This window comes from Cetorhinus maximus, chromosome 2 (genome assembly GCF_964194155.1).
Source record: "Cetorhinus maximus chromosome 2, sCetMax3.hap1.1, whole genome shotgun sequence".
Taxonomy (NCBI): domain Eukaryota; kingdom Metazoa; phylum Chordata; class Chondrichthyes; order Lamniformes; family Cetorhinidae; genus Cetorhinus; species Cetorhinus maximus.
The window spans coordinates 96,099,791-96,122,185 of NC_135880.1; the positions used below are offsets into that span (position 1 = coordinate 96,099,791).

The window sequence follows — 22,395 nt, forward strand, 5'->3', positions numbered from 1 at the left end:
CTCATTTACTCTAGAGATTCTTGATAATTAACTCATTTTTACGCAAAAGATAATAAACATTTGGAATATTTTCCATTGATGATCATCGAAGCAAAAAGTAGAAATTTGCTCAAGTGTTGTTTCTGGAGGAAAAGGGGTTTGAGCAATAAGATGAGAACACAAGCAGGGGGGATGAAGACCAGTACAAAGCATTGTGCATGCTTTTAATGCCAATAGGCTTTCCCCTCTTCATAAAATTTCCTATCCTCATAAACATAGGGATAAATATTGTGAGGGAGAAAATATTAAGGTGTTAGGCCAAGTGAAATGTATTCCAGGCTGCTCAGTGATGCGAGAGGAGAAATAGCAGAGACTCTGATCATCATTTTCCAATCCTCTCAGTCTGCAGACATGGTGCTGGTGGACCGAAGGGTTGGTAATGTTGTGCCATAGCTCCTTGATGCAAAACATTTTTGCAAATTTTGTACTGAACAATCTTCACAAGTTCCAGATGGACTCTGAAGGTTCTATACAGACTCATTAATATCAACAAGGCAATCTGGTAAATATCTTCAAACCAGTTATCAGAAGTTCTTGAATTTAAATAAATGTCTGGTGGGAAGACGGTGGCGTAGTGGTAAAGTCACTGGACTAGTAATCCACAGGCCCAAGTTAATGCTCTAGGAACAAGGGTTCAAGTCTCACCAAGACAGCTGGTGGAATTTAAAATTCAATTAATAAAAATCTGGAATTAAAAGTTAGTTTCAGTGATGGTGACCATGAAACTATCATCGATTGTCGTAAAAACCCATTTGGTTCACAAATGTCTTTTAGGGAAGAAAACCTACCATCTACATGTGACTCTAGACCCGCAGCAATCTTAACTGTCCTCTGCAATGGCCTAGCAAGCTATTCAGTTCAAGGGCAATTAGGGAAGGGCAAGAAATGCTGGCCTTACCAGCAACGTCTATCGTCCATGAAAGAATTTTTAAAAATTCAAAATGAGCTGCCAATACAACAGATATCTAGACGAGGCCTTGAATTATCTCTTTGGGTACATCCTGGAGACTGGACTCAATATTGTGCCCATTCTCCCGAAACACTGGAATTCCCTGCTAATCTAAATAGAAAACACCGGAACTTAAAAATAGGCATGAATCAGTTACACAATTAGGTCCCAAGAAAGCACAAATTTCACATTGTTTCCTTTGCTAAGTATGAAAATTAAAGTTTCATCCATTGTTCATGCACATTAATCACACATGTTTTAAGAATCTTAATCAAGGAAACTTGTCATTTAAATAAGTTAGGGCTAAGCCATGGAGGAATTTAAAACTAGCATAGGGAATTGATATTTCAGGTGTTGGATGAATGGGGAAAAAATGTAGTTGCAGTTCATTGTAGTTCAACAAAAATAGGGGCAATGTACAAAAGAAATAAAAGGGAAAATGACAGAATGGATGCAAAATTGGCTGAATGGCAGGAAACAACCAATAATGGTGAATGGTTGTTCACCGCCTTCACATTGAGGATACCCTCCATCGTGTTGTGTGGCATCACCAACTTGTTAAATGGGATAGATTTCGAATAGATCTAGCAACTCAAGACTGGGCATCTATGAGGCGCTGTGGGCCATCAGCAGCAGCAGAATTGTACTCGAACACAATCTGTAACCTCATGGCCCAGCATATCCCCCACTCTACCATTACCATTAAGCCAGGTGATCAACCCTGGTTCAATGAAGAGTGCAGGAGGGCATGCCAGGAGCAGCACCAGGCATACTTAAAAATGAGGTGTCAACAACCTGGTGAAGCTATAACACAGGACTATTTGCATGCCAAGCAGCATAAACAGCAAGTGATAGACAGGGCTAAGCAATCCCAAAACCAACTAATCAGATCTAAGCTCTGCAGTCCTGCCACATCGTGAATGGTGGTGGATAATTAAACAACTCACTGGAGGAGGAGGCTCCTCAAATATCCCCATCCTCAATGATGGAGAAGCAGCATCAAGGCAGCATTTGACCAAGTGTGGCATCAAGGAGTCCTAGTAAAACTGGAGTCAATGGGAATCAGGTGGAAAGCTCTCCGTTGGTTGGAGTCATATCTAACACAAAGGTAGATGGTTGTGGTTGTTGGAGGTCAGTCATCTCAGCTCCAGGACATCACTGCAGGAATTCCTCAGGGTAGTGCCCTTGGCCCAACCACCTTCTGCTGCTTCATCAATGACCTTCCTTCCATCATAAGGTCAGGAGTGTGGATGTTCGCTGATGATTGCACAATGTTCAGCACCATTCGTGATTCCTCAGATACTGAAGCAGTCCATGTCCAAATGCAGCAAGACCTGGACAATATCCAGGCTTGGGCTGACAAGTGGCAATTAACATTCGCGGCACACAAGTGTCAGGCAATGACCATCTCCAACAAGAAAGAATCCAATCATTGTCGCTTGATGTTCAATTGCATTACCATCACTGAATCCCCCACTATCAACATCCTGGGGATTACCATTGACCAGAAACTGAACTGGACTAGCCATATAAATACTGTGGCTACAAGAGCAGGTCAGAGGCTAGGAATCCTGCGATGAGTAACTCACTCCTCAGTCACCAAAGCCTGCCCACCATCTACAAAGCACAAGTTAGGAGTGTGATGGAATACTCTCCAATTGCCTGGATGAGTACAGCTCCAACAATGCTCAAGAAGCTTGACACCATCCAGGATAAGCAGTCCGCTTGATTGGCACATCTACAAACATTCACTTCTTCCACTACTGACGCACAGTAGCAGCAGTGTGTACTGTCTACAAGATGCAGGAATTCACCAAGTCTCCTCCAACAGCACCTTCCAAATCCACAATCACTACCATCTAGAAGGACAAGGGCAGCAGACACACGGGAACACCACCACCTGGAAGCTGCCCTCCAAGCCACTCACCATCCTGACTTGGAAATGTATGCCGTTCCTTCACTGTTGTTGGGTCAAAATCCTGGAACTCCCTTCCGAACAGCACTATGGGTGTACCTACACCACATGGACTGCACCAGTTCAAGAAGGCAGCTCACATCACCTTTTCAAGGGCAACTAGGGATGGGCAATAAACACTGGCCCAGCCAGCGAAGCCCACATCCCGCGAATTAATTTTTAAAAAATTGGATGTACAGGGCAGTTTCAAAATTTGCAAGATGACACAAAACTTGGAAGCAGGCTTGTGGAATGGGTGGGCATGTGACAGATGAAATTTAATGTAGACTAGTGCAAAGTGATACATTTTGGGTAGGGAGAATGAGGAGAGACAATATAAAATCAGGGGTACAATTTTAAAGGGAGTGCAGGAACAGTGAGACCTGGGGGTGCCTGTGCACAAATCGTTGAAGGTGGCAGGGTAGGCTGAGAGAGTGGCTAAAAAGGCAAATTGAATCCTGATCTTCATAAATAAGTACAAAAATAAGGTAGTCATGATAACTATTATAAAATACTAGTTCGGCCTCAATTGGAGTACCGTGTCCAATTCTGGACACCAAACTTTAGGAAGGATATGAAGGCTTTAGGGAAGATGAGGAAAAGATTTATGAAAACATTTCTAGTGATGAAGGGCTTGAATTACTTGGATAAATTGGAGAAGCTGTGCCTTTTCTCCCTTTAGAAAATAAGGTTGAGAAGACATTTGATGGAGGTGTTCAAAATCATGTGGCATCTATATAGAGTAGAAATTTTTCCCATTTTGAAATGAAGAGAACCAGAGGATGTCAATTTAAGGTGAATTACAATAGAACGAATGGCGGTATGAGGAAAAACCTTTTTTGCTACAAGTAGTTACGATCTGAGATGCACTGCCTGGGAGTGTGGAGGAGGCAGATTTAACCATGGCTTACAAAAGAGATTTGGATAAGCACCTGAAGAGAAAAAAAATTGCAATGTTTTGGAAAAAGCACAGCGGATTGAGACTACCTGAATTGCTCTTGCAGAGCTGGCACAGACACAATGGTCTCAGAATGGCTTCCTTGTGTGAGTAATGATTCTATGATTCTGTAGAGCCAAGTGCAAAAAAATTTTTTTTGAACAATTGGAGTTTATGAAGGATAGGAAATGGAAGGTCAGCATGAGAAAATTGGAATAACTGAGTTTGCAAATGACAAGAGTTCAAGAATCCAATGTCATGCTAATATTCAGGTAAAGTATCCTTTATTTTTACGACGCTACCACACTTGTTGATTTATACGTCTGACTGCTATTGATGTGGTGCTCATGAGGGCTGAAACCTTATTTGCTCCTGTCAATAGCGTATCTACGTTCTCATTTTGGGACCATACAAATTTAGACAATCATGCTATATCTGGAAGCGTGATGCTCCATACCAACATACGTGTACTTTTGGCAAGTGTCCACTGTAACCACCTAAGGGATTGTGGTCACAATACACATTAAATGCACGGTTGTAACTTTGCAATTCAAGTGACACTTAAGTACTCTGTTTCAAATGCTGAATAAGGCAATTTGAGTGGAAATAGCTTGCAAATCTGGTAAAGATAATGTCAACCTCTCAAGGTCATTTAACACCACTGTTCTAAATCTTCAATAAATGTGCTACATATTTTCAGCCTTTAAAACCTTTGGCAGGAGTTCAGGTCAACTTACTGTCTCAACTGTGGAGGCACTTAATATATTTTACCACAAGCAATGTATCATATACTCTTTGTGCTGAATGATGACATTTTTACCCTGGGCTCTTTGTTTATATTGTACTTGTTTATTTTTGCCTGTTATGTTTATATGGCCATTGCACAACTTACAGCTTGTCAAGTATTGTTTCTATTATCTCCTGGGAAGAATACTAAACGAACATGTAAACACATCAGTAGCATTTATTTATATGCATGCTCTAATAAGGATAACTTTCTTCTAGAGATTTAGCAGTTGGTACCAAATATTGGACTAGAAACAGAATACACAAGTTAACCATGAAAGTCTATGTGACTACATAATTTAGCATACAATTGTAAAGAAGCTTTGTTCCAAATTCAATAGCAAAGAATATAGTCTTTTTGCTAGGGAAAATTAAGAGTCTTATGTCCTTTTGTTTTACTGAATGCGGCAGTATTCAAATGACAAATTTTCGCTAAGTATTTGCTTTGTCATGTTTCTCCCTTATTATGCATTGAGGATACCTAATTTAAAAAATAAATGATATAGTGAAAAGCTGGGTATGTGGATTGATCGATAAATAGGCGTTGGGCTTGTTCAATCGTAATGGCGCCTTTTATTTCCAATAATGTTTATGGTCAAGGGTCTTACCTCAATTTTGAATCCGTATTGAAGTATGCAATGCCTGATGTCTTCATAACTCAGTTCTATTGATTTTTCATTTGCCATATTCTCAAAATGATACAGCAAAGGACCTAGGAGTAATTATTTTAGGTTAGGTGGTACTGTCAACCCATTCAATTTCTAAGTTTACAAATGAATAAGACTACTCAGAGGACCACATACATGCAAAGGATTGTGCATAGAGCGATTCATAAAGCAGTCCCTTCCTCAATTGGGCATTAAATCATTCAGAGTGATCATGATTTCTGTTATGAACATTGAAGAAATACATTGAGTTTTGTTCCATTGTTTTACTTATTATATGTTGGGAATTGTCTGGAACAAATTGCAATTTATTTCTTTCAAAAAATTTGAAGCAAAATTGCTACTACAGTCTCCAGATTAGTTAACCACATTTACACTGAAGTAAATTACTGCACTCCTTCCTGTTCACTGCTGCTATTAAAACCAATTCAGCTTTATCCTCAAAGAACAATAGGCATTCTGAATGGCCATGAGATGTAAAACACTGCTGCACAGTCACTTAACCAGTTATATTCTGAAGCTGCTTCTTGGCATTCATAAGGTCTTTCTCACCACTAAATTCTATTTAGAAGTGCAGAACAACAATTGCAATATTTTGTTTATTCTATGCCTAGAATGCAGTGACATTTAAAAGGGTTATCTGGAGCATATTTTAGGTTTTGAATTTTATCATATATGCATAGCACTAATTGGTGGTTCACATGGTAACAAAGTTTCTATATCTGTTATTTTGTTCCTGTGATGTCAATTTATTTTGGAGGAACATAGCTGGCTTTTTTAGGCAACTTGGCTGCAGTGGTCAGTTGCAGGAGGAATGTCAAGAAAAAGGGATGTACTGGGCTCAGAGGTGAAATTAGAAAATCTGTGATCTCATCAATTATAGATTTTTGACCCGAGTGATCTGTGAGCTTGGAAGACCTGAAAGATGTCTCAAAAGATTAAGAACTTGTGGCCAGTCATCCAATTCTAGCATCTGCAGCATATAATAAATATTTAATATAACAGTTGAACAATAATGAAAAAATTCAGATGTTTTAAGATTTTCGCTAAACAGTTATTGCTGCACAGTGAACAATGTTCAACATGTATCGAAAAACAATGCTATTAACAGTGCTGTACACATACTATTTTTGTATGACATACCACATCACAATGGAAACTTCCTGCAACGCTGTGAAATTATATTTCACATTCTCACAACTTAGTTAACCTGTTTTATTTCCAGCAAAATTTGAAGAACACCAGGATTACACAGAACCTTTTTCTTACAAATAGATATTGCTGGTAGCCCTAGATTTAAGCCTGCATCTGTCCTCTTTAACTATGTAGCTTATAAATTCTATTCAGCCTCCCAAAGTCTAGGACTGCAGATGAGGGGCAAATCTTTCAAAAATTCTGACCTATTCAAGTCGCTAAGAATTTTGTGAGTGGACTTCAATACAATACTGTCTTTGGAGCTCCATTTCTGAATTTTAAAATGTCCTTCAAGTCTAAAACTTGCCAAGATTTATTTTTGATACTACAAGAGTTGAGGAACAATGCAAGTCTTGAGTATTTAGTATGTTTATTCACACTCTGAAATAACCTTTATTATATTCTGCATATTGGAAAATAAAATTAAACTTTTTCTGTGGCCCCTTGTGGCTTCATGTCCTATGATCATAAATGTTTGATACCTCTAATTGATATGTGCACTTTGTTAGTACACACATTAAACACTAAACTGTGCAGCATTGACATACAATATAGAGTTCCCTGCAGAGATCAGTAATAGGGTGTTGCTGTTTACTGTCCTCATTAATGACCTGAATGTAGATGTTGAAGCAATGGTCTACAAGTTTGCGGATTACATGAAGGTTTGTGAGAGTGACGATGAGAAAAAACTACTTCAAGTGGGTCATGATACAGTGGGGAAATGGTGCATACTTGGCAAATGGTATCTAACTTTGATAAATGTAGTGTTGTGCATGTCGGTAGAGCCAACGCCAAATATACACACCTTACAGAGTACATAACTGAAGTCTGTTGAAAGAGATAAAGGTGCTCAATCGTTTTATGGTTCACAATGCTGTGAAGTGATAGCCAGAGCAAACAAGGTATTCGGCTGCATTGCCAGATGATTCAATATAAATCAAAATACAGTCTTTTCATTGTATTACTTTGGTTGGTTTATTCAGTTGCAATACAGCATCCTCTTTCATGGTGAGATTTGGAGGCTTTAGAAATGGTTCAGAAGAGGGCTAATAGAATGATACCCAGCTTAGACCACCTTAATGACACAATTCTCGAGCTCGGCAGAAAGCTGAGCCATTCTTCTGTTGCCTTAACCTCTGCGCTCACTTCTTTGGTGAGTCTTCTCCTTGCACCTTTTCTCCCATCTTCAGAATTCTCACTCCACCTGGACCCCTCTCTATAGCTTCTTAACCTCTCTAGATCCTTTCACTGGGAACTGCCAGCTTAACATCAGCCATCTCAATTTCTTTAACCTACCTCCCTCTGAACTTGCAGCACTCTTCTCTCAAATCCAATGCTGACATCATCAAACCTACTGACAAGGGCATCGCTATTGTTTCATGAACAGGCATCTATCTCTCTCCTTTGACTTCTCTCACTTCTTCCAAATAAAAGATGCCATTATGGTGCCATGTATGGACCCTAGCTGTGTTTTTTCATAGAATCACAGTGTTGTAACAGTGCAGAAGGTGGTCATTCGGTCCATCGTGTCTGCACCTGCTCTCCGAATGAGCATTATGACTCATTCACCTGCCATTTTTGTGGGGTTCTATATTCCAGACCTTCTCAAGTCCCCTCCCTCGCCTCTATTTCCCATACATTGATGACTGTATCGGTGTTGCTTCCTGCTTTTACCCAGAACTGAAAAAAAATTAAATCAGCTTTGCTTCAAATTTTCACTCCTCCTTCACTTTCACATAGCTCAACTCCAACTCCTCCTTTCCCTTCCTCAAATTTTCTATCCCCATTACTGGGGATAGCTGTCAACCAACATCTACTATAAGCCCACTGACTTCCGTAACTACCTTGATTACGTTTCCTCCCACCCTGCTTCCTGTAATGACTTTAGTCCAGCTTCCCATTTATTCTGTCTCCGTCACATTGTTCTGATGATGCCAACTTCCGCACCATTGCTCGTGATGTCTTCCTTTTCCTTCAACTGAAGATTCCTCTCCACCGCGGTTGACAGGGCCCTTGACTTGGTCCATCCCAGGTCTTGCACTACTGCTCTCACTCCTTCCTATCAAAACAAGATAAGGTGCCCCTTGTCCTTGTCTTCCACCTCACCAGCCTCCAAATTCAATGGATCATCCTCCGCCATTTTGGCTACCTGCAGTATAACGCCATCATCAAATGCATCACCTCATCCCCTTTCAGCACTCCAAAGTAACTGTTCACTCCATGACATTCTGACCACTCTTCCATCACCCTCAACACCTGCTCCCCTTTCCACAACAGCAACAGACGCAACACCTGCCCTTTCACCTCCTTCCTTCCACCATCCAGGGTCCCAAATACAACTTCAAGGTGAAATAGCTATTTACGTGTACTTCTTTCAACTTAGTATGCTGTATTGACAGTTCACGATGCAGTCTCCTCTACACTGGGGAGACCAAACACATATTGGAGATCACTTTGGTGAATACCTCCGTTCTGCCCACAGCTTCTTGTTGCCATTTTAATTCTCTGCCTCACTGCCACTCTGACCATTCCTCCTACACTGTTCCAGTGGAGCTGACGCAAGCTCAAGGAACGTCACCTACTCTTATAAGATTGTGAGAAAATCTTTTGATTAGGCACTTTATAACTTCCAAACTCAAAACTGAGTTCAACAATTTTACACCATAACCGCTCTCCCATTTTATCAGACAACAGTTCCTGGTAATGATGTTGCTCTATCATTTGCAGCTCCTCTAGAGCCTTTTATTTCTTCACTTGTTCCTTTACCACTCACTTTTGTCTTGCACTATCATACCTTTTGTATTTTAAATCACTCCTGCCTGCCACCCTTTCCTCTCCTGCCTCTTTTCCCTTTTCTTGCCTCTGTACTTGCTCAAACCTGTTACATCTCTGGTGTTTTCTAGCTGTGATGAAAGTCATAGCATCAACTGTTTCTCTCTCTGCTTTTTCCAGCATTTTCTGTTTACCTTTAAAAAACAGGGGTTATTTATTTTAGAAATGCATAGAATCTGAGATGATCTGATAGGGGTGTTTAAAATAATTAAAAGGGCTGTTTAAAATAATTAAAAGGGCTAGATTGGATTCATGATGACATTTCAATTAGATGGTTTGGGCGAACTAGGGGTCATATGCATAAGTTACACAAGGGTAGAACTAGGTCAGATGTTGGGAAATTCTTCCTTTCCTAAGCCACTGTAGCTCTATTTAACAAGTTACTGCCTTGAGTTGAGTGTGAATTTGTTGCATACTTTCAAAAAAGAGCTGGACCTGTTTATGGCTGGGGTACAGATCATGATGTATAAAAGATGAGATAGTAAGTAATATAAATCATGGTTAATGTGGTCTTCTGAACTAGCTTTGTTTGCTTAAGGGGATTGGAGGGAAATTTTCCTATCAGAATCGGCCATTTTAAAATAATTTTTTGCCTCTCCCAGGTGATTACATGGCTGCTGGCGTTGGGGGTGGGTATAGAGTGAATGATGACATTAAAAGGAATCACAAATATGTGGAGCAAGTAGTGTTCCCCTGTCCACCGTTTCTGTACATATATACAATTGGATACATTAGGCTACTTGAATATTCATAGCATTATTCATACTAGTGCTCCTGATTTTCAAGTTTGCAAATGAAGGGAGTCAATAGCAGAGAAAGACAAAGGAAAGAAAAACGGGAAGTAAGCAAGAGGTGGGGATTTTTATTATTCTTAGGATAGACCCATAATAATATCACAACAAATGCTGGTTTGTCCTAGACACCTCAGTTTTAGTTTTGGCACTTTATTTGAAACTCTTACAGTCCATAATTTCTAAGTTTTTAAAAAAAAAATTGGCATTTTTGTCTTTACATTTAAAAATGCCATAATTACTATTTTACATCTCATACCCAAGTTACAACTAATGTTGAGAAATAATGAAATGGTGCTTAAATGGAAATAAGGATCTTTATTAGTTTGTTCTCATATCTGCTTCAAAGGTTGTGAACATTTGGCTTGTGAAATAATTTTAGTCTTGCTCTTTTGTTTCACCTATAGTCTTCATGAGAAAAATTGTTTCAAATGTTGTCTTTGCTGACAAAAATACAGTTTTCATCAAGGATTAAATCACCGTGATTTCATCAAGGAAAACAAAACTGATGACAACCTCATAACTGAGATTTTAAATTATATAGTTTGGACGCATAAGTAGTATTACCATTGGGCCCTGAAATATAACTCTTTCAACCAGTGACTAACAAATGAAAGTGAATGGCTGATTCAATATTTCAATAACCTGGCCAATGCATGACAATTAAACATTGCTGGCAAATGAATCTTTTACGTGTGAACAAATAAAACATGTAAATTTTAAATAGTTATATCTTCAGCTGTACAGTATAATTTGATGAAAGATTGTGGTAATCTTATAATCATACCCAGATAACTAGTTTAAGGGATTCACATAATTCTAAAGGAGTTGGACCAATTAAGCTTACAAGTTAGGATATGTCAAATGGGTTTAGTGGCACATATGCAAAGTAAAGCATATTGGTATAGTATAAGGAAAAAGTTAATCAGGTTGACTTAAAAGTGTGCTAATGTAATACTGTGAACGATTTAGCTTTTACTCTTTGTTAAGTAGGAGCTATGATTCCATATTGTAATGTCTTAAAAGAGTATACAGCAATTCTAAGACTGTTAATAAGTAGGCATAAATTTAAAAAAAGAGCTCACGGAACACGTCAGGCAGAAAAACTCCCTTTGTTAATTAATTAGAAGGGAGCGCATTGATGCCTTACTAAGGTAAGCACTTGACTGAGAAAAACCACAGCCTCTAGGCAGGAAAGTTAGGGAGTGAGAGTCAAGGAAAGAGAGTAAGAAATGGATATTTTTGCCCCCCCCCTCCAAGATACTCACTCTAAGTTGGATCTGTATCTATAAGGACAGAACATAATCAATTTAGTGCCAAATGAAATCTTTGTAATATGAAGTTTGTGAATTGTGAAGGGGTGAGTAAAAGGTATAAAAAGTTGGTGTAGGAACAGATACTTAAGAATTAGATTAAGATCTAATCAACCTGTATACAGAGTTCAAAACATCAATGTGTTTGAACTCTCTGGCTAAAACTCAGAACATCTTGCTTGCAATACTGGCATGTTTAATTATTGCACATTTAATAAATCTGACATATGGCATTATTCAACATTGTGAACACTATTGATTTGAGGAGTAAACTATCCTCTAAAAATTGGTAATCTAGAATTGTACATTCTCTTGATGTATCATAGAACGTTGAATTAAGATTCGCTAACCCTACTTATTGAAGAATTGGGTAGTGCTTCAAAGCTTCTGTCAACTTTCAATACTGTCGGGTTACAGTGAATTATTACAAAGGTATGGCAGAATCAAAATTATATAAGTGTTTAGAAAAATTTAGCCCTGAACTTCAGGGATCAAAATTTATGCTGGACATGGTCTGAAATAAAGCCACATTTAAATGGGTTAAAATTCTCTTTTGATGAGGAGGCCAGCAGCAAAAATGACTTGATGGCCCAAGGGTTACATATAATCTGTAAAGTCTTGATCAACCAGTTAGAACAATGCTCAGCACTGTGCAATAAATGAGGAAAGATACATGCGGAGTGTTGGCATAGTCTAAAGGAATGCGGAATGGTGGCTGTAGGGTTAAGACCAGCAGTGGGAGACAGTTGTAAACTGAAAGCAAGACTGGGTCTCTTGATTGGTTCCTCAATATCCCCACCCCCCTTCATTTGGTGTCATTACAGCCCTTCCTTTGTCAAAACATAAGGAAAAATAAGTTCATTAAATCATAAGAAATAGGAGCAGCAGTAGCTCCTTGAGTCCAGCATAACCCTGGATCCCTTGTTGATCAAAAATCTAATTGAGCCTTCAATATATTCAATGACCCACCCTCCACTGCTCTCTGGGGAAGAGAATTCCCAAGACTAATGACTCTTTGAGAGAAGAAATTCCTCCTCATCTCAGTCTTAAATGGGAGACTGCTTTATTTTTAAGCGTGCCCCCAGTTCTAGATTTCCCCATGTGGGGAAACATTCCTTCAGCATCCATCCTGTCAAGCCCCCTCAGAAATTAAAACTTTCAATAAGATCACCTCTCATTCTTCTAAACTCCAATGAGTATAGGCTCAACCTGTTCAACCTTTCCTAATAAGGCTATCCCATCATTCCAGGAATCAATCTAGTGAGCCTTCTCTGAATTGTCTCCAATGCAAGTATATCCTTCCTTAAATAAAGAGGCCAAAACTGTACGCAGTACTTGAGGTGTGGTCTCATCAATGCTCTGCACAGCTGTAGTAAGAACTCTCTACTTTTATACTCCGACCCCACTATAATTATGGCCAACATTCCATTTGCATTCCTAATTACTTGTTGTATCTGCATGTTAACTTTTTGTGGTTCATGTACAAGGATACCCAGATCCCTCTCCATTTAAATAATATTCTGCTTTTCTATTCTTCCTGCTAAAGCAGACAACCTCACATTTCCCCCATTATACGTCATCTGCCAATTTTTTTGGCCAGTCGCCTAACCTATCCCTTTGCAGAAAATAATTTGTATTCTCCTCACAGCTTGCTTTCCCCCAGTTTTGTTTCATCAGCAACTTTGGCTGCAATACACTCGGTCCCTTCACGAAAGTCATTAATATAGATCATAAATAGTTGAGGCCCCAGCACTAACCCTTCTTGTGGCACTCCACTAATAACAGTTTGCCAAATTGAAAATGATCCATTAAACCTGACTCTGTTTCCCGTTAGTTTGCCAATCCTCTATCGACACTTATGTATCATCCCAGCACCAAGAGATTTTATCTTGTGTAGTGACCTTCCATGTGGCACCTTATCGAATGCCTTTTGGAAATCAAAATACACTACATCTACCTGTTCCACTTCATCCACCCGGCTTGTTACATACTCAAAGAACTCTAACACATTTATCAAACAAAATTTATCTTTCACAAAACCACATGGACTCTGTATTATGATTTTCTAAATGTCCTGCCACAATCTCCTTAATAATGCATTCTAGCATTTTCCCAATGAGAAATGTTAGGCTAACTGGCCTGTAGTTTCCTGCTCTCTGTCTACTTCCTTTCTTGAATTGAGGTGTTACATGTGGTTTTCCAATCCGCTGGGACTTTTCTAGAATCTAGGGAATTTTGGAAAATTACGACCAATGCATCACTATCTCTGCAGCCACTTCTTTTAAGGGGATTTGTCAGCCTTTATCCCATTAGTGACAAAAAGAGACAAAAAATGCAGAAAGCTGCAGGATTTTTGTTTTGTGCACTGTTGTTTTAAAATTGTTTGCTTTGCAGAGCTATAGACTACAATGGTTCCATCCCCTTATATCCTGCATGTTAACCCTTTTTTGTAATCCTAAATTTAGCTAGCATTAAGAATGTAAGAATTCAATGTTTAACTCTAAAAGCTAACAATACTACAATATAAAGAGAAATTTTAAGCAGTACTACATCAATGCACTTCAAGTCAATCTGATTAATCCTTTCCTTACAGAAGGAAACATGAAGCTTAAACACGCACAGCGGTCCATTTGCAAAGAACATGATAGCTGGCTACATATTGCAAATATACAATTAGGCAAGACTGCTCCTGTAACAAAGCTAATAAAGTGCAAGAATGTATCTGAAAATATTTGAGCCATTTTAACCTTATCTGAAAATCCATTGTTTGCCTGACATTTAAAATCCTGCATGCCCTATCGCCAAAAAGACTGATGCAACGAGACGACTCAGGGAGGAGGAACAGAGAATTATGAGGTACTCGGGCCTCCAAGTTATAAACAGAGTCACAGACAGAATTTGTATTCATTGGAGAAAATAAGAAGGAGACATGTTCCAGGTCTTTAAAATGCTCAAATACAATGATAATACATATGTATGCAGGTCATTTATCTTGGAGTGAGAATACAGAACACGATAGCAAAATTAACAAGAATAGAATTGGAAGGAAATTTCTCCCTTATCAAAGGGCTTTTGGTACAGACTCACAGCAAAGGTTGTATCCATGACTTAAAATGATAGGCAAATAGCTGGTGAAGAAAAGGGTAGATAAGAATAAATAGGAAAAGGTACATTCAAATATTCCATGGAACAAAATGGCTCCTATGCTACAGAGACCATGGAAATATTTGTGGAAACCAATTGTTCAATGTTGAATATTATAGGTAATAAAGTTAGATTAGTATCTGAAGGAACGGGTAGGGTAAAAGGAAAAATGCATAAAAAATTTCCTTTAGATAATTTACCTAGTGTGGTAGAGTTCATGATGCATGTAGTCTATGGAAAAGCAGGCGTGATAGCCAAGGACAATTTTCATTCCAAGTTCTCTGACAAATATCTACAATTCAGTAAAAAGTGATGTTTCTACGATTGATGCATTTGCACATACTTAATACAACCAGCAGCACAAAATATTAATTTGAAAATATTAAGTTTCAACCCTAAACAGTTTGAGAACAAAATATAAACTGTTGGAAAAAATGTATAAAATGAAAAGTACTTCTATAAAAATGTACATATATTTTAGATGTTTACTATTAAACACTAAATAGTGCATTTTTCTAGGTTGTGTATGTATTTTACAGATGTCCAAAAATCTCCGCAACATACTTTCAGTCAAAACCTATGCCGTTTCAAATTTAGTTCATTATTACTTTGATGAAAACATCTGAACTAACAGTACCTCCATCAAAGCCAGGAGTTGCTCCACTGTCATATCCCCCACTTCCTTTAAGGAGATCAAGATTCAGAATCTACCAATATTCTGCCACTCAAGCATTAATAATTTCATTAATGAGCATTCACCCTGATCATATACAGTCAGGTTTCTGTCACTTCTCTAATCTGCTTAGTTTATATATAAAATTAAAGGCAAAATAAAACACAATCTGCAGAATAATGGTCACCTACAAAGAGTCTTCAAGGTGCTTTCTTTATCAGGTTTTGCACTTTGCACGAAGTATTTGTGTTGTCTATATAAGGAAATAGGTGGAAAAGCATCAGAGGAACATAATTTAAAATACCACTAGTGCTTCTGTTACATTTAATATTGTTGTAGTACATTTATAAAAGCAGACACCATCATGTTCACATTTTACTTTGTTATGGCTATACCTTAAGGAATCAAGGCAGCTGTGATCATTATTTCTGGAGAAAACAGAACTGACATACAGAAGGATTTCTCCTCAAAACTATATTCACTGATTTGGCAGCATCAATTTATACACTTGCGGTTTAAAAATGGAAACATTCTAGTACAGCTAATGATGGGCGAATCTGGCTTTATTAATTCCCAAGACTGATTCAAATGCCAAAACATTTCATTCTTAAACCCTGAGATATGTATTCCATTTATAACAGTTTCAAATGCATAGGTGCACATACTTTTAGCTAACAGAAGAGCAAGCAAATTAGCTGTAAACAGAATATTCTGATTACGCACCAAGGTTTATCCATATTCCTCCAAGTTTCAGAATCTTCCATATTGTTTCAATGTAATCAACAACATTATGTGCTGTGTCAATGAAGAAACACGTTGCTACACAATCCCAAGCATCTGTTAATACAAAAAACTAAAGTTATTTTACATTTGTGTGATATGAAGACTCAAGGAAGTGTTTCTTCCACTCTTAATGAAGAAACTTCCTATAAGAAAATAAGGGTGATAAAATTTAGATGTAGCTGCACCCAGGCAGTTGACCTATACTTCATACCACTAAACTAGTTATGGACACGATCAGCAGCATTTTCCTAGCCCTACGGTGGCTGGGTGGTGGTGGGGAAGCCAGGAAAACAATGGTGAGCCACTTCAGGACGGCTCCATGACACAGTCCAGCTGCTGGGTAAGTTTCCCTTGATGTCAAGGGCAGTCACTCCCACCCACACCTCTGAAATTCAACTTTCTGGTCCATATTTGGACCAAGGCTATAATGAGGTCGTAATGCTTGGACATAAATAATAGCAACTGTGAAATGAAATTCAAAGGCTTGGATGAAGGTGGTTTAGACTGTTTCAAAACCATTAATGTTGCAACTTAGAAATCTAAAAACACAGCAATTTGTAAAGCATTGTACTTTAAATCTAGTCCTGGAATAAAATAACTCAAATTTAGAAGCTGAAAGGATTCTTAACAAGCAACAGATTTACAGTCCATTACTAAACATTTGAGTTATAAGTGCACTATGCTAAAACTGCAAATAAGTTCAAATAATAATGTTCATAGAATAACTCAGCCAATAATGGATGAGCTTACTTGGTTCTGTATAGATCTCCTGGAAATCTCCTGCTGTCATAGAAAAGTTAGCATGAGATGGAAGGCTATGTGAATTAACATCAGGAAAATGGACTGGTCGAATCTGATCAGCTGATCGCTTGTTGTTACTAAATTGATGTATCCAGGGATAAAGTGTCATTGTGTTAACTCCAGTACATCTGAAAAAGGGGGAATGAGTAAAATTATACACTTTAATACACCATAATCATATTTAGATTTTTCAAACAAAAAAATTGTAAATGCTGAAAATCAAAACAGAAAAGTGCTGGAAATACACAATTCAGTCAGTATGCGTAAAGGCCAATGAAAGATTTGGACATAACCTATTTTTCTCTTTATAAATTCTGATTGGCCTGCTGTGTAATCCAGGATTTTCTGTTTTGCTTTTAAAACAAATCATACTGCTTTAATCATTTCAAATTGGAAAACAATTTTAAAACTACACACTCTGCAGCAAATTCTGATGTCATACTCTACCTGTTTAGTACAAAATGTGAACAGAAGAGCATGTATAGACTCCACTCATTACCCTGGCAGCTATAACCCAGTCTAGCAATCTCCCAGGCTAGTCTTCCAAGTCCTGCTCCTGGTACAAGTATGTTCATGTCAGCAGGATTGCTGTATTGAAAGAGCAATATATCGTAACAATTAATTTCATATGCAAGAACTCAGCTGGGAAATTAAACAATTATCAAGTACCACTGTATATATCAAATGGATTAGTCAGGTTTTGTATCGTACTGCATCTTTGGCAATTAGAAATTAACAATACTGAGGTCTTTGAGCCTTCAAATACAGGTATATGTTCAACCGTTTCTTGTTTGAAAACTTATGCTTCAATTGTTTTTCTTTGTATGTAGTTAACAAACTTTTTGTTATCATTCATATTTTACCATTTAGAATCAACTACTTTGATAATGCAGTAACCTCAATGTCTTATCTAATGTACAACTCTACTAGAGTGGCTTATAATTGACAGCAGTGTGCCATGAGCAGCAGTGTGATCTGCTTGGCCCAACCCAAACAAGAAGTTATTTCTGGCTACCCACATGTAGAAGAAAGGTTAATTTTTAGTCTTCATTCTATTGTAGTACCACGGATGTTAAAGAACATACAGAGTAAGATAAAGCAAAAAAAGCTAATCTTGTCGGATGTCAAAAGTCCGACAATCGTCCTTTAGGCTTTCTGCAGTAAAGAAAGTGCAGGGGAGAAATTAAAAAGGAAAATAGGGAAGCAAAGACAGAACACAGAAAAAATTGGAAAATAAAATCAAGGAAACTGGAAAGACGTTTTATAAATACATAAAGAGCAAGAAGATAGCTAAGGAAAGAGGTAATGAGTGGAAGTGGAAGACGTAGGCATAATCCTTAATGAATGCTTTGCATTTGTTTTCAAAGCAGGCATAGCTAAGGAGGAGCAGTGTGAAATATTGGATGGGTTAAACATAATAAGGAAGGAAATATTAAAATGTTTAGCACCCTTAAAAGTGGATAACCACTAGATCTGGATGAAATGCATCACATGCTGCTAAGACAAACAAGGGAAGAAATAACAGAGGCTCTGAGCATTATTTTCCAATCCTCTCTGGGAACAGGTATGGTGCTGGAGAACTGGAGGGCTGCTAATGTTGTACCATTGTTTAAAAGGGAAGGGGTAACCTCAGGGGTGGGCAGATTATTGGAAAAAATTCTGAGTGATAATATATATCATTATTTAGAAAGGCACAGATTAATCAAGGATATCTAGCATTGATTTGTTAAGAGAATGCCGCGTCTGATTAACTCGATTGAATTTTTTGAGGAGGTAACAAGGAGGATTGATAAGGGTAGCTCATTTAATGTATTCTATATGAATTTTGGCCAGGCTTTTGACAAAGTCAAAAATACAGGGCTATGCACCAAAAGCTGGATGGTGGGATCAGGCTGCATAGCTATTTTCTGGCCCATACGGGCATGACACCTTTTGTGACATAAATTCTTTTCCATGTTTCTATTTATTTTTGATGTAGATCAATGAATAATATATATATGAAATTATATCTACAGGAGTGGTAGTTTGCTCATGTGCCTTGAACATTTTAGTCAGAAGTTTGGAAATTGAAAATAACTTCTAAAGGTCAGCTATTTATGGTGCATCAGTTTCTGTAGAAATGCTGAGTCAAATCTTGTTAACATTGCTTCTCCAGGTGGAGCTGGATAGTAATGACACACAATGGGATACATGAACATGGCACCATGGAGTAGAGAATGCAGATCTCTAGCTCCCGTTCTACACAACCTGAGGCAAAATCTCAGATATGATACATAAAAACACAGAATAGAGGCCAACATGCTCCATGTAGAGAGCAAAACACATTAGATAGGAAACTTCCCACAACAGTTGATGTGTTTATTGGCAGCAGGGGCAAAAAAGACATTTGGAATAGCCTGAAACCAGGTTGCCCAGGTTTTTTTAACCACAAAAAATGTGGGGTCTGTTGAGGGAGGGGAGCTCTGAGGGAAGTAAACAAGAAAGCGAGATTACACACACTTACAAGACGTGTGCGCAAAGGAAAAGCACTTGAACACTGTTTAAGAATGGTAACTTATCAGAACTATACTTGAGAGAGACAAGACAGTTAAGAAAAAATAAACATCAAAAAGGGTTACTCAGCTTTTCAAAGCTTAGCATTCTAGTTCTTAACTCACCCAAGTCTAGCATCCAACTGCATTTTGAGTGCCCCAGTATTTTTGACTCTACTATCATTACATGATTATGCTCCAAAGATGATTGTGTATATTTGGCTCCAAAAAGGGCACAAAGCTTTAATATGTCATTACTGGATGTTTTAGTAATATATTGTATGCAATTTATCTGAGTCAAAATGAATTAACTTATCTATGTTTCCATTGGCAAGAATGGCTGTTTCTTTTGATCGGTAATTAGATATTTTCCGTTCAGTTCACAGAATTACTACAAAAGTAATTTTAATTGGATAAATACAATTTGCTATATTGGTTGTAACCAAACATTAATAAAAATATAAAATAGCATTACAGCTAACCTTATGGAAGAAAAATGTGCATTAAGTAAAATTCTAACAAACTCATCCAGCTGGTTGGATCTGCACTCGCCTGGTTCCATTCTTATCGAACTAATTGTAGCCAGAGAATTGCCATTGCGCAACTGCCTCAGGTGCTCCCCCAAAGATTTTTTCTTGGCCTCCTCCTAATTCTAATCCATGCACTGCCCCTCCTGATATTATCCGAGAACACACTATTAGTTTCCAATTATATGCCGATGACTCCCAGCTCTACCCCACCCCCGCCTTCTCAGCTCCTCCGCTGTCTCTAAATTGTCAGGCCTCTCGTTACTGGTTGAGCATAAATTTCCTTCAATTGAATATTGTGAAGACTGAAGCCACTGTCTTCGGTGCCTGCCACAAATTCAGTTCCCTGCCACTGACTCCATCCCTCTCCCTGGCAACTGAGGCTAAACCAAACTGTTTGCAGCCTTGGTGTCATATTTGACACTAAGATAAGCTTTCAACCACATATCCTTGCAGGGTGCTAAAAATGCCTTTTTCCCACCTGCATAACTCTGACCTCGCCTCAACTCTTGCACTGCTGAAACCCTCATCCATGCCTTTGTTACCTCCAAACTTAATTTTTCTAACACACTCCTGGCCAGCCTTGCACATTCTCCCCTCTGTAAATTTGAGGTCATCCAAAACTCAGCTACCTGTGTCTTAACTCGCACTAAATCTCGTTCACCCATCATCCCATTTGCTGGCTGACCGACACTGGCTCCTGGTTAAGCAACACCATAGCTTTAAAATTTTCATCCTGGTTTTCAAATCCCTCCATGGCCTCACCCCTCCCTAAGTCTAATCTCCTCCAGTCCCATAACTCTACTTGATGTCTGCGCTTTTTTGATTCTGGCCTCTTGAACATCCCTGATTTTAACTGCTCTAGCTCTGAAGGAAGGTCATACGGACTCAAAACGTTAACTCTGTTTCTCTCTCCACAGATGCTGTTAGGCCTGCTGAGTTTTTCCAGCCTTTTCTGTTTTATTCCCGATTTTAACTGCTGCATCATTGATGGCCATGCTTTCAGCTGCCTAGCCCTGGAGTTCCCTCCCTAAACCTTTCTGCCTTTCTCCCTCACTTTCATCTCTAAGACACTCCTCGATACCTATCACTTTGACGAAGCTTTTGGTCATCTGCCCTAATGTCTCCTTATACAGATCCATATCATATTTTGCTTTGTACTTCTGTGAAACGTGCCTTAGGATGTTTTATTAAGTTAAAGGCACCATATAAATACAAGTTGTTGTAATAGCAACTTTTAACTGCCTGACTGTATTGCACTTTGGAAGTGGCCAGTTACACAGATAGTAGCTCCTGATGTTTTCAAGCTGTCTTTCAGTAATTCTATCACATATTTTGCTTTTATTATTTTCAGACAAAGGAAAACATTTCTTCTGGGGTACACTTCTGGCTGTTTAATTATTGCAAGTATGTGCTCTGCTGGCTATGTATTTTGGAGAGTTTATGTTTCAATTTTCTCCCCATGTCTCCTGAAGATGATGGTTTTTGCTGAGGTAAAGCGTCCCAGGTAAACAACATCTTGGCAGTGCCTCCCCAGGTAGCATGTGTTGTGTTTGAAGTACTGGTAAAAAGTCTTAGCAAACCATCTGGCATGCTGACCCGAATCCTCAACCAATTTCTGCACGTTTACTTTACAACAGGAAACACTGGAGTGTGACCATAGTCTTTGATTGCTATTTTACTTCAACCAGGAACAGAGACCAAATGTGGTGCCCCACTGTTGCCACAGCTGAGATTAGCTAACTCAGTACAAAACACAGGTCATGCATTGAATCTAATCTGCTAAAATCTCAAATTGAAAATGGTGCTAGGATGAAAAAGGTTAATGGGGGCATACAATTATTTCAATTGTTCTCTCATTCAGGGTTCTAAACATATAATTTTTTGGAACCAATACCGTACCATTCATCCTGAGGGAAATATTTTACGATTTCTTCAATGATTGGCCGATAACAAGCATCCCGTTCAGCCTTGCCATCATCACTCCAATCCCTTACAAATTGCTTAATGGTGGACTTCAGTTTGTCCATGTCAAAGGTGGATGCTGGTTTTAATCGTCCCGGGTCAGCCTGTACATGTTATAATAAAAAATAACCGTCTATTACTAAATGAACTCCCAAGGAAAAAAAGACCTATTAAGAAAACTCTGGTGTAAGATTCTTAGATTTTGCTCTCCTAAATTTTTGTATTTTCCAATTTTCCAGCTCACTGTGTGAATTGCAAAGAATCACATACATACACAACACAAATATAGGCCATTTATTCCAACTAGTCGACAGTGGCATGTATCTTCCACATTCGCAGTAACCCATAATTGCATATGCCTGGCCCTTTTCTATATGTCTTTATCCTGCTTTCCTTCAACTACCCAATAACCGATTCTTAAATGTTGACATGGACTTTGCTTCAATCACTAGCTCCAGCAGTGCATTCCATAGCCTCACAACCCTGAACTTTAATATTCCATCCCTTTTGT

At 38.4% G+C, this 22,395-nt stretch overlaps 1 protein-coding gene across 5 annotated transcripts in view; it reads right to left on the reverse strand.

The window, feature by feature from the left end:
- carnmt1 (carnosine N-methyltransferase 1) overlaps window positions 1–22,395 on the reverse strand; it is a 36,132-nt gene that overhangs the window by 5,917 nt on the left and 7,820 nt on the right. The window contains exons 3-8 of one of the 5 annotated variants that reach the window (XR_013580058.1): window positions 21,822–21,988; window positions 17,309–17,449; window positions 16,811–16,989; window positions 16,001–16,114; window positions 15,469–15,530; window positions 5,274–5,377 (exon numbers count right to left, since the gene is read on the reverse strand). Coding sequence is in view for 4 of the 5 variants with exons in the window: in XM_078567214.1 (XP_078423340.1) it covers window positions 5,274–5,377; window positions 16,001–16,114; window positions 16,811–16,989; window positions 17,309–17,449; window positions 21,822–21,988 (705 nt within the window). In the remaining variant the exon portion in view is untranslated. Of the gene's footprint in view, window positions 1–5,273; window positions 5,378–14,345; window positions 14,897–15,464; window positions 15,531–16,000; window positions 16,115–16,810; window positions 16,990–17,308; window positions 17,450–21,821; window positions 21,989–22,395 lie in introns of those variants that run through there. The other 4 variants (XM_078567246.1, XM_078567238.1, XM_078567214.1 and 1 more) reach the window with 4 other exon arrangements.